Here is a 15,750-nt window from a genome sequence, read left to right as displayed (position 1 = left end):
ATACTTGCAAAAATTACTTCCATGCAACCTCATTGATAAAATACCGTATTTATGCATATATAGGCCGCGTGCGGATACAGGCCGCACCCTAAATTTTTGATTAAAGTCTTAGAACAAATTAATATCTCAAAAAGAGGCCGCACTGAAATGCTGATGAGCGGCAATCACGAAGTACGTACCTATTCACAGAGCGATCGTGGCAACTGCGCGCCATCGATAAGAGCGTGCTGGCAACAGCGGATATTTTAAAAATTATTTACGGCAACACTCACTTGGCAACATCGCAATCACCACCTTACCCCACACTCCGCCTGTTAGAGCCTAGATGCTACCTAGGTAGTTGCGCGCGCATCAGACGCTGGCAACAACATTCGCCTGGCACTCAGTAGCGCACTGTGCACGGCACTTGTAAACAAAGCGGACTTGCAGGTCTGCTTCTATAGCTTATTTACTTTACTTCCAAGTAAGTTTATAACGTTTAATGGTTTCTTTTATAAACTCACAGTAGTAATGCATCTCTAGTCAAAATATTTGCATAAAAAAAAACACACGCAAATAATGACGTATACGTGTAAACACCCGGACCTGCTTTATTTTCAGCTCCAAACTTTGTTAAAAAAAAGGTGGGGTATTTACAATTGTAAATACTACTTTACCTAATGTTCAAGAAAACTATTTTGTGAGCGGCAGTTGCCAGCCCGCTGCTATGGTGCATCACGAGAGGTTAGGGACGATCGGCAGCGGCACATTCTTTGTTTACATTGTAGGTGAGTCGTGTCTTTATTTTTTATTACATGTAAGTACTTATTTGTTTATACTTTAGACTTTCATGCATTGAAAATTAGTTTAATCAATTGTATATTGACAAATTTAAAAAATTTTTTGGGAAAAAATGTTTTTTTAATTTTTATCTCACTAATAGGCCGCACCCTAATTTTTGGGATCATAATTTTGGAAAAAAGGTGCGGCCTATATCTGCATGAATACTAAACCATCTTAATTAATTAATCCTTTTCCAATACCAATTCTCGATACAATTAACATTTACAATTATTGATCACACTATATGCATAAAAAATAGAAAGCTTTTTTTTAATTATGTTTTAAAAAATCATTATTATCTAAATTCAAAGCAAGTTTATTGAATATCATGCAATATTTATTAGGTTAACATCTTCATTTCCATTTACTTGTAGTTTAACAGTGCCTATGTTATATTTTGTGAACATATATAATTTGAATATGGCAGCACCTGTGTCGGGTATGCTAACAATGTTGTACCTTCGAGCCGGCCAACCAGCTCCTTGTCCTGGCTCGCCTCCTCCAGCGACAGGTCGCGTCCCTCCTGGGGGACGTAGATCACCGTCAGCCCCTGCATCTTGTACTTCACCTCGGTCAGGTGCGACAGGAACTCGTGCAGGCTGGCCCGCAACTCGTTCTTTACAGCTGGCTTGCCGTCAACGCCAATACATGCTTCTCGCTCCTCAACCACAACACGCACTCTCAAACACCAGTAACCACCAGTCAGGCATCTTTTTGAAATGCTAAGTATATATTTTTTCAGTCTTAATTAAATGTCTTGTCATGCATTATTCTGCTAGTACCTCTAAATGCTTAAAAGAACATTTTCTATTATGAAATTTCTGTTGCATACTGGGAAGTTAGCAAGAGGCCAGACAATATGGCGGCCTAATAAGTCGTACATGAGTGACTGAGTTTGTACTAAGTTGTCACAGTGAATAAAGGTTGTGTACAAACTCATGATGCATTATCATTCATTAATGAACTACAACATGGCGCAGTCATCAGGATCGTGAGGAAAAAAAAAAAAGAAAAGCGTACGCCCACAACCACAAGTGAGACAATGGCGACCGGCGGGGGTGTTAAACTCCCAACATATTTAGATCTGCAAGGGAAAACAGCCTGCAATGACTGGAAATACTGGGAAGCCTAATTCTAAGACTATCTCGTCAGCACAGGGCAAGACGAGGTGAGTGATAAAGTTAAAATATCCCTCCTTAGGAACATGGTGGGAAGTGCTTCGGCCCGCATTCTTGCGTCACTCAATATCCCGGAACAGGACAGACGGGTGTACAAAAAGGTAAAAGAGGCAATTGAGCGGTATGTTAACCCCAGGGTGAATGAAGTGTTTGAGCGCTATGTGTTTAACCAGAGGGTGCAGGAAGAAGGGGAGAGCTTTGAACATTTCCTAACCTCATTGCGTCAGTTGGTGACGAACTGCAACTATAACAGTGCGACAGCAGAAGGAAGAAATGCAGAACAGAATACCAACGAGCGGGAAAGCGCCGAAGACAAGATGCTACGAGACCGAGTCGTGCACGGAATAAGGGACAAGGGCACACAGGAAGCCATGCTCCGTATGGACAACTTAACCTTAGAAAAAGCTGCAGCACATTGTCGTGTGTGTGAACAAAGCAGTCTGCAAGCCAAACACATCCACAAAACAAGTGAAGAAAGTGCAAGTGTGCTGGTGATATATGTCAACCTTTTGCGATATATATCGAATTGTGTACCTATGATTGATATTTACGTAAATACTAACAATTGGTTGTTACAAAGTTACAATCGATGTTTCAATGTCGCATTGGTACAAAACAAATGAAAATAGAAAGTGATGTTCTGTTTACTTGCTTTTCGCGCGTATTGGAGTAGGTTTTCTTTTGAGCGCTATAGTATAGATTATTAAAGAACTGTGACCGTAAAATTGTATGTTGATTACTAGCAGTTAAGTTCACGTTCGTGAAAAATGGTTGTCACAGTATACGACCGTGCTAAATAATTCGCGCATGAGTGATTTTATGTTTTCAACAAAGTCAACAAAATTTTAATGTGTAAGTTTTGTAATGTCCCAATCGAGTGGGCAAGAAAAGATACGTGTGTGAAGCATATTCATGGGAGCGTCACCCATAAAAAGAATAAGGCGTTAGCACGGAAAATGAATGAAGCGGGCCCATCGTCAGAAATAAAACAAGTTTCGCTCACTGACATGGTATCCCGGGCAAAAAAAGCCAAGGTTGACTAACAAGAATTTGTTTTGTATACTGTTCGCGCATTCATGGGCGCAAATATCCCGTTGGAAAAAATTGATCACCCAAAATTACGAACTTGGATGAACAATTTTATAGAAGGTGGTATTGGTATTATGCTTCTGTTTATTCTATAAGAAAATATGTCACTCTTTTCTGTCATTCAATTTTTGATAAATAATTTTCTGCATGCGATATATTTTTAATTATGCACAATTCCGAAACCCTAAAAAAATAAAAATAGTGCTTTAACCTAACCTCATATTCTAAATGCAAAACATACTTTTTTTTAAACTTAAAATCCCTTGAATTGTTATTAAACTACAATTCATTTTAGGCCTAACAATGACTCGTTCACATTTTCAGGTGCTGGTGACTTACCTACAGCAAGTAGGCTTCGAGAAGGGTATGTGCCACAGTTAATTCAGGAGGAGGAAGAAAGGATGAAGGAAGCTGTTCGAGATGGACTGGTTTCTATATTATGTGATGAAACTACAGACAGAAAAGGCCAATGTGTATTTATGGTGCTCATAAGTGCCCACATGTGGTGACAGTTCCCTTCAAAACTGTACTTAGGTGGGGTGAAAGTTTTGCAGAATGCTAATGCAACAGAGTGCTCTCAAGCTATTGTTTCTGTAATTCAGAAACTAGATATTTTGTATGACAATATAGTTTCAATTACATCAGATTCTGCTCAGTACATGAGTAAATGTATCAATGCAATTAGAGTGTTAGTTTCTGAGGGACTCTTGCACACACAATATTAGGTGTATAAAATTAACTTGGTAGCGAATTTGTGGGCGAGTGAACTCAAAGATCTCAATGAGTGTGTGAGGCAAACAAAACATCTTTTCTTGAACACACGCAAAAGAAAACATGCATAATATTTAACATTTCTCCAACAAAAATACCCTGATCAACCTGAAAAGGTAAACTGTTCCCAATGCCAGTTATCACTCGGTGTAACTCTTGGTTTAGAAGCGTTGATTACATGAAAGACCACTTGTGTGACATTGTCGAGTAAGTCCAAACTTCCCAGGATGACAATTCAGCAGTGCAGTATTTCCACAGTTCTTCATCACCACAAGTGAAAGTGATCCAGTGTCAAGCTGTATTTATTGTCAAACACTTCAGCAAATGTTGCAATTTACTGCAACTATTAGAAAGCTCTTCAATTCCTCTTGCTCATACACTTGAGTCAAAACTAAATGATATGTCCAAACTGTTTACTTTGCTCTCTGATGGGTTTTTTTTAGGGATGGGGCGAATCCTGATTTCCTCGAATCCGAATCCTAACTCAAATCCTCGACTGGAATTGCCGAATCTCGAACCCAAACCCGAATCTTTTAACAGATGATGTCCACATATCTAATGTAAGTGAGATGTATTCTGCTTGCACTAAAAGTCCCTTGATTTTATCACATGTAGTTTGGTACATTTCTGGTATAGCCTAAGTGTATATAAAGACAAAAATTTTTTTTTGAGAAATTTCAGTTTTCGTACAGATTAGCGGTTAGGATTTTATCTATAAATAAGCTAGAGGTCTGCGAGCCTAAGAATTTTACTTTGAGCCGAGCTCGAGCTTTTGTGGTACAGTTACACTTTTGGGAAATTATTTTTATCTTAAACTTAGTATAATGTTTGAATAAAGTATTAAAATGAAGTGGGCTTATTAATTTTGGGTAACTATTTACAGTGTGTGTTTACATTGAGGGCTGATCGCGCATTGCCGGTGATTTCGAGATGTTAACTATGGGCGCCACCACGTGGAAGGGCACGTGGACCCGGCGGAGTCTCTCACTCAGGGCGTGACGTAGCCCAAGTGGGGACGAGTTACCAGCCCTTTCTATCCTAGCTACCCAGACCTGGCCCGTTCTAGGCGTCGGGCACGCCACACTCCTAGACTCACTCACCACGTGATTAAATAAGTACTCACTTTATATTTATTCTCCAGATTTAATTTCACTAACACGTCTCTCTACACGCCCGTTACACGTTACACATTACACGGTTAAAAAGCCTGAGGCACGAATCGGTTTAGGTGAGGGCATGGTCCACACACGTGGCCATGCTGCAAAGTATACTTATTACACGGTGATGAAAAAACTCGACTGAGACAATTAATTAATTAAACAGCCCGCTGACCGAGAGCTGCCCCGAGGATGACGAACGAAAGCGATTTAAAAAGAATTAACGATACAGAAATTACTTGGTCAGAGATGAACAAAGGTTGAGGTCCCCGGGGTGCTGGCGCGTCTGCTCTCGGTCAGTGATGAAGATGGACTGGGCTGAGCTCATCGCTCGCAGGTGGCAACATGGCGCCCTTCGCGCCAACACAATTACCGTTACTATATTCTACGACTCCGTGCCCCGGCGAAAGTTGAGTAAATTACAGATAAACCTTAAAAATATATAAAAATTACTGACAATGGAAAGTTTGTTACTATTTACTTATTTAATGATAATCCATATAAAAGCATTCCTATCCTCGTCCAAGTCCGTGCCTGTTCGGGTCCGCCCGGGCAACGTCTATAGTTATTTAAGGTAACTTATTTAAATTAAAGAAACACAAGTAAACTACACAGCACTGGGGCGAAGATGAATGAAAACAAAAAGGGTTTACAAATAATATTAAAACGTAGCAAATTAGGGGTGCGGCGCACTGCAGCTAAGCGCCCTCTTGCCGGGCTAGACACACACGCACACACGCACGCACGAGCGGGAGGTTTGAATAGGGATGGTGGTTGGGCGGTGTCGTATCGGGCTCAAAGGGGCCGCAGGCCCGGACGACGTCAACATTTTGGACTGCTAGAAAAAATGACATTTTTTTCCATTGCATCTTACCTGTTTCCATTGGTTCATTAGTAACTGATATCATCCAACTAACATAACCCAGTATATGTTTGTGTAAATGTAACATATCTTTGGGAAAATTTCATCCTTGCCAATTTTTCTGGAGTCCTTACTGAGCTTCAACAAACTTAGCACCAAAAATCATGTTGTTTGAAAAGTACATTCACATTGTTTCAGCATTTCCACTTTTCAGCACAATAATTCTGAGAGAGATTTTCACAGAGTCTTATTAAATTCTGTTCTTTAATCTATCATGCAGAACAATAATTTGTTCTGCACGTTCAGGAGTTAAATTAGCTCTACGATTGGAGATAGTGTTTCCAGCAGAAGAGAAGCGTCTCTCGCTGGTAACCTGCTTGGCTGGAATGCTTTAGTAAAATTGCTTAACCTCAAAATTAGTGTCATAAATATCTGTAACTGGTCATTAAAGTTTAATCAATTGAAAGTAATAAAAATAAAAGCATTTTACTTCATTCAAATTACACTTGGAAAAAAAAACATACACACATAAACCTACATGGAAATTAAAGTCTTTTTTCAATATCCTGAAGTCTGAAATATGTTTACTCATGTCATTAAATGTAGAGCTGTATTGAAGAAGCCGATTTTGCCAATATTTAGTTGAATCGGCATTTCTGCCGACTTCCGATACAGTACGCTTGTTAATTTTTGGCCGATATTACTGAAAAACGAAAGAGACTGCCATAACCTAAAAATCCACGAGTACCATTTTCACTTTTCGTAGTAGTACTGCATTCTTTCACATCGCATTATTTCTTAGCAACATTTGCCAACCGTACATATCAAAGTTTAACATCCTTTTTTTTTTTTTTAACAATGTTCTTTAATTTAATATGTCATAAATAAATAATACATTACTATCACGGTAAATATACATCTCGGTTGTTACGGTAACTATAGTGCAAATATGGTAGCTATCATGCTTCTGAAGTAATTATGGTATTCTACAAAGAATCTTTAGTTCTTTTTATGGTAATTATCTTAAAATAACTATTGGGTTTGTACTGTAGTTATGGTACATCATCCATATTTCTTCGTATGTTGTTGTTCATTTGTCTTTTCTTCATATTTACGTGCACCATTATTTGAGACAGGAAGTTTCAGAAAAAATTTTAACGGACTTTATATCACACATTTAATGGCGTAAATAATGAGACCTCGGGCAATTTAAACGCTTTATACGGAAAAACCTACCATGCGGAACCTCGTAAGCGAGTTTTACTGTATTTTTTTTCCGTAACTAGTAAAAAACCGAGTCCTTTGACGAATCCTATATCAGACCCGCCGAATCTTCGAATCCCTAGGATTCGGCGGATATTGGATTCGGTCGCCCCATCCCTAGTTTTTTTTCCAAAGCACATCAGAACTACTGGAGACCATACCCAAGCAATTCAGGGATGGTTTGTCATCCCAGTTCAAATCTGTTTCTGTAAAGTGCCTGAACAAACTATCAGGTCTCAGGGAAAATGACACTGCAAAAACATTTTATCTCAGCCATTGGAATACTTTTTGATCCAAGGAATGTTATTAAAAGTGTTCCTTGTGACATTTCTTGCTTGATAAAGTGTGTGCCCATTTCAGAACAACTTGCTTCAAACCAGTATCTTGTGTGTTCAGAGATGCCGTTAAAAAAAGAAGCTGAGAGTTGGATTGATGTAGATGTTTTGAATATTTTGTTGTCATTGAAGTGTGATTTTCAGTGTTTTGTTGAGTGTGCTGTAAAGGCTTTGTGTATTCCCATTAGTAATGTGGACTGTGAAAGAGGATTCTCGTCTTATGGAAACATTATGTCAGACAAAAAAACCCGCATCACAGGAGAAAAAATATGGAATTAATGGCTGCAATGGCTTTCCCATCAAGCTAGATAGCAGTAGTCAATATTTCTAGCAAAATCTCAAGCCTAAACATCCTTTTATATGCAGAGCATTTCCAATTAAAAATATATAAACAGTTTTTTTTCCAAAGTGCATTTTCAATTTTTAAAACTTATTACTTAACAAAACTGCCGAAAAAAGCCAAAAAAAAGTTTTAGAAATGACGAAAAAATTACCGAAATTCACTTTAAAATCAATGAAAAACACACCGAAATCAACAAGAAAAAATGACAGAATTTGTCTTTACTTTTCACCGTAAACAGGTGACTAGTGATAGGGCCAGCAGGCGCGCGGGCATGCCTCGCGCATGACGTCAGTGGCCAGACGGAGCCGCCAGCAAACTCCGAAACTGGCATCACGGCCTGGTCTCTCACGCTCGTAACATTATTATTATTGTTATTGTTAGGTAAAAGCCTACAATATTCAAATAATAGTCCAGAGCAAAACTGTTCTAAAATTACAAATAGGTCAAAGTTACCTACAAATTTTGAATAAAATATTTAATTGCCAGTCTGTTGACTTGAAATACAATGTCACCAGACGAAATGTCTTATAATGGAAGACAAGATGCTTCATTCTTTGTAACTACTATACAGTTAATTATTAAGTATTAAATTTGAAGCTCAAATATAGGTATTCTTCTTTTGTTTACTAAATTATTAAAACAGTAACTGAATATAATTCAAGGTAAAAACAATAATGGCATAAATACAGCTGGGGTGTAAAAAAAAAGGAATGAAATTAATCATAGTAAAGTATAACACTGTTTTCAATACGATGTTGGTACAGTTAAAACAGTGAAAGGATACTGTCGGACCACGTGGTCACACTGAAGAAGAAAGGAGCGTACACCTGCTCTATGACGCGCAGCACAGAGCTCTCGACGTGAGGCCCTGCGGTCCCCAGGTCAACCAGGTCGTAGAAAGTAGCAGGAAGCACCTGCACCGCGACCGGCTTGGTGAAGTACATGATGTAGCCTGCCAGGGTGCTGGGGTAGCCGAGCTGAGCTTGCAGCACACCCTTGTCCAAGAACACACTCAGCACCTCAGCACCGGGCTCCCTGAAGAACTCCCGTATCTGCTCCCGGGTATCCTCGCTCCAGTGCTCCTCCAACAGGCCTGGCAGGATGGTGCATGACTTCACCTTGTCCACCTGCACAGCAGTTACACCACACTACTCTCATACATTTCTCCAAGAACACACTCAGCACCTCAGCACCGGGCTCCCTGAAGAACTCCCGTATCTGCTCCTGGGTATCCTCGCTCCAGTGCTCCTCCAACAGGCCTGGCAGGATGGTGCGTGACTTCACCTTGTCCACCTGCACAGCAGTTACACCACACTACTCTCATACATTTCTCCAAGAACACACTCAGCACCTCAGCACCGGGCTCCCTGAAGAACTCCCGTATCTGCTCCTGGGTATCCTCGCTCCAGTGCTCCTCCAACAGGCCTGGCAGGATGGTGCATGACTTCACCTTGTCCACCTGCACAGCAGTTACACCACACTACTCTCATACATTTCTCCAAGAACACACTCAGCACCTCAGCACCGGGCTCCCTGAAGAACTCCCGTATCTGCTCCTGGGTATCCTCGCTCCAGTGCTCCTCCAACAGGCCTGGCAGGATGGTGCATGACTTCACCTTGTCCACCTGCACAGCAGTTACACCACACTACTCTCATACATTTCTCCAAGAACACACTCAGCACCTCAGCACCGGGCTCCCTGAAGAACTCCCGTATCTGCTCCTGGGTATCCTCGCTCCAGTGCTCCTCCAACAGGCCTGGCAGGATGGTGCGTGACTTCACCTTGTACACCTGCACAGCAGTTACACCACACTACTCTCATACATTTCTCCAAGAACACACTCAGCACCTCAGCACCGGGCTCCCTGAAGAACTCCCGTATCTGCTCCTGGGTATCCTCGCTCCAGTGCTCCTCCAACAGGCCTGGCAGGATGGTGCATGACTTCATCTTGTCCACCTGCACAGCAGTTACACAACACTACTCTCATACATTTCTCCAAGAACACACTCAGCACCTCAGCACCGGGCTCCCTGAAGAACTCCCGTATCTGCTCCTGGGTATCCTCGCTCCAGTGCTCCTCCAACAGGCCTGGCAGGATGGTACATGACTTCACCTTGTCCACCTGCACAGCAGTTACACCACACTACTCTCATACATTTCTCCAAGAACACACTCAGCACCTCAGCACCGGGCTCCCTGAAGAACTCCCGTATCTGCTCCTGTGTATCCTCGCTCCAGTGCTCCTCCAACAGGCCTGGCAGGATGGTGCGTGACTTCACCTTGTCCACCTGCACAGCAGTTACACCACACTACTCTCATACATTTCTCCAAGAACACACTCAGCACCTCAGCACCGGGCTCCCTGAAGAACTCCCGTATCTGCTCCTGGGTATCCTCGCTCCAGTGCTCCTCCAACAGGCCTGGCAGGATGGTGCATGACTTCACCTTGTCCACCTGCACAGCAGTTACACCACACTACTCTCATACATTTCTCCAAGAACACACTCAGCACCTCAGCACCGGGCTCCCTGAAGAACTCCCGTATCTGCTCCTGGGTATCCTCGCTCCAGTGCTCCTCCAACAGGCCTGGCAGGATGGTGCATGACTTCACCTTGTCCACCTGCACAGCAGTTACACCACACTACTCTCATACATTTCTCCAAGAACACACTCAGCACCTCAGCACCGGGCTCCCTGAAGAACTCCCGTATCTGCTCCTGGGTATCCTCGCTCCAGTGCTCCTCCAACAGGCCTGGCAGGATGGTGCGTGACTTCACCTTGTACACCTGCACAGCAGTTACACCACACTACTCTCATACATTTCTCCAAGAACACACTCAGCACCTCAGCACCGGGCTCCCTGAAGAACTCCCGTATCTGCTCCTGGGTATCCTCGCTCCAGTGCTCCTCCAACAGGCCTGGCAGGATGGTGCATGACTTCACCTTGTCCACCTGCACAGCAGTTACACCACACTACTCTCATACATTTCTCCAAGAACACACTCAGCACCTCAGCACCGGGCTCCCTGAAGAACTCCCGTATCTGCTCCTGGGTATCCTCGCTCCAGTGCTCCTCTAACAGGCCTGGCAGGATGGTGCATGACTTCACCTTGTCCACCTGCACAGCAGTTACACCACACTACTCTCATACATTTCTCCAAGAACACACTCAGCACCTCAGCACCGGGCTCCCTGAAGAACTCCCGTATCTGCTCCTGGGTATCCTCGCTCCAGTGCTCCTCCAACAGGCCTGGCAGGATGGTGCGTGACTTCACCTTGTACACCTGCACAGCAGTTACACCACACTACTCTCATACATTTCTCCAAGAACACACTCAGCACCTCAGCACCGGGCTCCCTGAAGAACTCCCGTATCTGCTCCTGGGTATCCTCGCTCCAGTGCTCCTCCAACAGGCCTGGCAGGATGGTGCGTGACTTCACCTTGTACACCTGCACAGCAGTTACACCACACTACTCTCATACATTTCTCCAAGAACACACTCAGCACCTCAGCACCGGGCTCCCTGAAGAACTCCCGTATCTGCTCCTGGGTATCCTCGCTCCAGTGCTCCTCCAACAGTTTCTATTGTAAATAATTATGTGCCAGAATCGCCCAGATTACTGTTTAGGTAGCTCCAAATCACTAATTTTAGTTCTCTTACTTACATCATCTTGTTTACACCATTTCATTCCTGATCCTGTCGCACCTCATAACTGCCAACTTATTTCTTATAAGCCTCATTCCTATTGCTCTGTTCTTCCCAACATATCTCTTGACTACATTTCACGTCTCTACATCTTAAGTAACTATGGACACACAGTAAATATTGAACACGTGTTTGCATTTTTGTTGTACCTTCTTCTTCGATACCTAAACTTTTACATGCGTGTAGAATGCATCTCATTTTCCTTTTTATACTATTTTTTATTGGTTTTACACCTACTTCAAATACACTTCCTAGGTACTTAAATGTTTTCACTTGTTTTAACTCAAAATCATCTAATTCTATACATCTCCTTCCTCTATTCTTATTCATCATCATGACCATCACTTCACTCTTTTCAGTTCTAGATCCTTATACCACATTCCTCACTTATTCACTTCAATTAGTTAGTTGCTCTTGCACGTAACCTTTCTTTTCTCCCCCACCATCATACCCTCAGATATTGCATGGTCATCTTTCCTTCTCTGTTATTTTTGATGTGTAAACATCTTAGTTCTCCATGGTAGGAGTAATTCCGTGAAAATGGGATGGAAGCCAATAAACAGAAATGTGTCACAGAGTGTGTGGGCCCACATGTAAAAAAATAAACCTGTACATAGACACTTTCTTAAACATTAGGGGACATACCAAATGTATTGATGTGCCAAAAATGAAACTTTGTGATAGTGAAACTACCCTGGAACATATTTGGTAAACTAATACAGTCATAGCATAAAGTAATCACATGTTTTAAAATACCTAAGAAAAATGGCATTACGATAGTTATAATAAATATTCTACTTTTAAATACTTAAAAGGCTTCGACGACACCTGGCTCTCTGACCCCTGTTGCGAGTGATTCCCTGTCGTGACGAGAGCGCCGGCCAGCCTAACACTCAGGGAGTGAACGGGTTCTCACCTTGTGGCTTACAACAGGGGGCCAGGACAACAGCGACCCTCTAGATGTCGGTCGCTCGAGACGCCATTTGGAAGTAAGAGCGTACTAATTATTTGTAGTTTGGTTTAATAGACCGCAAAACACCATGCATGGTGCTATCAGTGAGCTGACCCATACCGGGTGGCGCCAACGCGTCCCCGCACACCTTTAACGAAATCGGGTATAGTACACACGGGGTAGCGTCCGGGTTAGAGGTGGATAACCACAATTATATACAGCAGCTATAAAGATCTGACTAGCTTAGAATTCATAGGACTAGGTCTCTCAGTCCATACCGAAAAGGCTGTGTGGCGTCGGAAGAACCCTAACTTTACTGGGTAGTTTGTATGCGCGTTTAATGTCGTTAAGGCACTAGCTGAGTGTGGCTGTGCTAAACGACGAACCACTTACAACGCTGTAGCAGCGAAGCGGGGAGCAACTATTTGAGGCGTCCGTCTCGGAGGAGCGGCAAGCAGGGGAAGGGGCCGCACAAGACGCGCGGGAAACAGTACGCAGTCCGGGCCAAGCCTGCCTCCCGCTCACCGGCGCACGGTGAGCAGGAAATGGGTTAGGGAGGTGAAGCAGGGGAGGGGGGCGCACGAGACGCGCGGGAAACAGTACGCGGTCCAGGTCAACTTGCTGACGTAATTGGACATAGAAAAAAAAGAATACACAAATACTCTTCCAGAAAGTCAGTACACAAAGCAATAAACACAATTATATTTACACTAAGGAACAGAATGACACTGTCGTTCGCCGCGCTCGGGCGTGTTTGCTGCACCAACACTCAAAGCAGTTTGTTGCACTCGCGCCAGGACAAGACGGCGATGGGCAACAGCGGGCCTAGGGACCGGGAGGGACACGACAGATGTCGTCAGCTTACTAGCACAGCGGTAGAGCGTGGGCTTGGTAACCTCAAGAGGCAAGGTTTAAATCTCATCACTGTAAACATTTTTTTTTACATTTTCAATAACATTATAACATACACTAAAAAAGTCATGTCTGTACATCAGAAATATTTGGCAAAAATTATTGGGGTTCATGGGAGTATGACAGAATACAATAAGACTATTTTTAAAAACTTTGTTTGAAGATGCTAATCTCCAAAACTACTAAATGAATTTTCTTGGGGTTTATACAGGTTACTTAAGCGTAGCTTGGGACAACATATAGGCTTTATTTTATCAAATTCGGTTCATGGAAAAAAGATGTTTTAATTTAAAGTTTTAGGAGTCTTTTCAGCTTACAAGGAGAGTGTATGACTAAGGAAATTCACTTTAGGACGAGACTAGAAAGTGCAAAGGCCAACCAATTTGAGAAAAAACCCTTCAAACATTTGAGCTCAGCTTATGTACTAATAAGTATCACTTTGTCGGCAGCCGTTGAGCAGCTTAGTAAAGTTCTACGCTACCGCCAAGTCGTTCAGGTTTCGAATCGCGGTCAAGATCACTTTGTGTGTTTATTTTATTGTTATGTTATTGTCTTAAAATATTTTTAAATAAGTTTTTCAATAAATAATATTAAAATTATAGTATAATAAATAATTTAATAAAAAAACAAAAGAAACATGTTGAATACCTATTACATGTCATTTTAATAATAGAAAATAATAAATATATTAATACTAGTTATGCATAGTTTGTTATTATGATAAGATTTATCATTAGAATACAATTAAAATGTTTATAACATGCATTAAAACTAGACACAAACTTGTCTATTGAACTCACCAAATCCTGTTTTGAGTTGACCAAAGTTATATGGGTACTAGAGAGCAGCTGTTATTTTATTGACTACAAAGAACATTCCTTACTCTAAATGGTCTGATAGGACAACAGTTTAGTTTATTATTCAATTGTATTAAATGCATCGAATGTTACGTGTCAATTCACGTTTGATTTCGCAGAGATTGTTCTGTGCCGTGATATCACTCCATAATACAGATAGTTTCAATAGTTTACAGTAAAGTGATTGTAAATACTATCAGTCTATTAGCATTTGACGTTGAAACTGCTGAAGAATCGATAAATAGTGATAGTTCAAAAGTGAAGTTAACACATGCATTTGAATATTGTAAACATTTGCTTGCTGAAAATAATTTAATTGTATCATAATATTCTGTTTTAATTTTTCATGAAGCTACGGTGATGGGTGAGGAACTATACAAATATAATGTGCATATGTAGGCTGACAAAATGTTTTTAAGTGATGAAAAGTTTCTTCATGTGAACAAGTATTTTTTGAGCAAGTGGAAGCTGATATCTCATCTAAGGAGTATAAGCCTGAAGAAAAAAAAAGAGAATTACAACATATTGCTTTGGATTATAAAATCAAAGTTGTTAACATTGTGCAATAAAACTTCCTACATGGAATTTGAAAACATTGCAGTAGTCAATTTAAAAAAAAAATGGGTTTTTATTCAAATGGGAAGAAGATATATGTATATATAAAAAGGGGGGTTGTCTATAAAGTTGGTTTACGGATGATAATTTTACGTGATAACGTCATAAGAAAACATTGATGAAAACCTGCATACTTTTTAATTTTCAAATATTATTTACAGTTTTTGCAAATTTTATTTAAATAATTTGTTTAAATATAATCACGAACAATTAGTTAAAAAGCCCGCCTTAACCTGTTTGATATTATAGAAGATTTTATCGCACGGTGGTTGGCCGGTTCTTGCACGCTCTGCTCAGGCGGAACATGACAATTTTTCGTGCATGCAGCCGGCGTTCATCGATTTATAAGACGTTATCACGTCAAAAAAGAAATTTAATAAATATACAATTATTGATTCTTGGATGTATGATAGTTTTGCTGAAGCCAAACAGCATTATCAATGAGTAATTAAAAGAAACTTGCAACAGTGGGCTCTATCTGCTGCTGAATTTAAAACTTCTGCATTATGGGTGAAAAATTTCCTAAGCAATAATATACGTCAACGAAAAATAACAAAAGAAAACTGCAACTTTCAAACAAGTTATGCATTCTTCAGAAACCTTACGAAAGCAGGCATTACAATTAATACCTAAATTTAACAACAATTTCATCATTAATTTGGACCAGACAGGTACGTTGATATAACAAAACTGAAATGTATGCTTATGTTAATTGTAAAAGTACACTATCTATTTCATATAACTCATGCTTAGAGAGCCAGTACCAATCTACATTTAATAGGACTCTTACAGAAAAATGTAGTAAAACTGTATTTGTTAAACAACACAATATGAATAAGTGACACATTCAAATACGTCACAATATTCACTCACCTTATCTGTAAAT

The 15,750-nt window shown here is 40.9% G+C and overlaps 1 protein-coding gene across 1 annotated transcript in view; it reads right to left on the bottom strand.

Annotated features, from left to right (window-relative positions):
- Positions 1 to 15,750, bottom strand: part of LOC134531211 (dynein axonemal heavy chain 2) — an 864,487-nt gene that overhangs the window by 798,626 nt on the left and 50,111 nt on the right. The window contains exons 3-4 of the mRNA XM_063366870.1: positions 8,605 to 8,947; positions 1,282 to 1,446 (exon numbers count right to left, since the gene is read on the bottom strand). Coding sequence (XP_063222940.1) covers positions 1,282 to 1,446; positions 8,605 to 8,947 — 508 coding nt within the window. The remainder of the gene's footprint in view (positions 1 to 1,281; positions 1,447 to 8,604; positions 8,948 to 15,750) is intronic.

Source organism: Bacillus rossius, chromosome 3 (assembly GCF_032445375.1).
Source record: "Bacillus rossius redtenbacheri isolate Brsri chromosome 3, Brsri_v3, whole genome shotgun sequence".
Classification (NCBI taxonomy): domain Eukaryota; kingdom Metazoa; phylum Arthropoda; class Insecta; order Phasmatodea; family Bacillidae; genus Bacillus; species Bacillus rossius.
The sequence above is the reverse complement of the archived record's forward strand: the minus strand, read 5'-3'. Positions and strand labels throughout refer to the sequence as shown.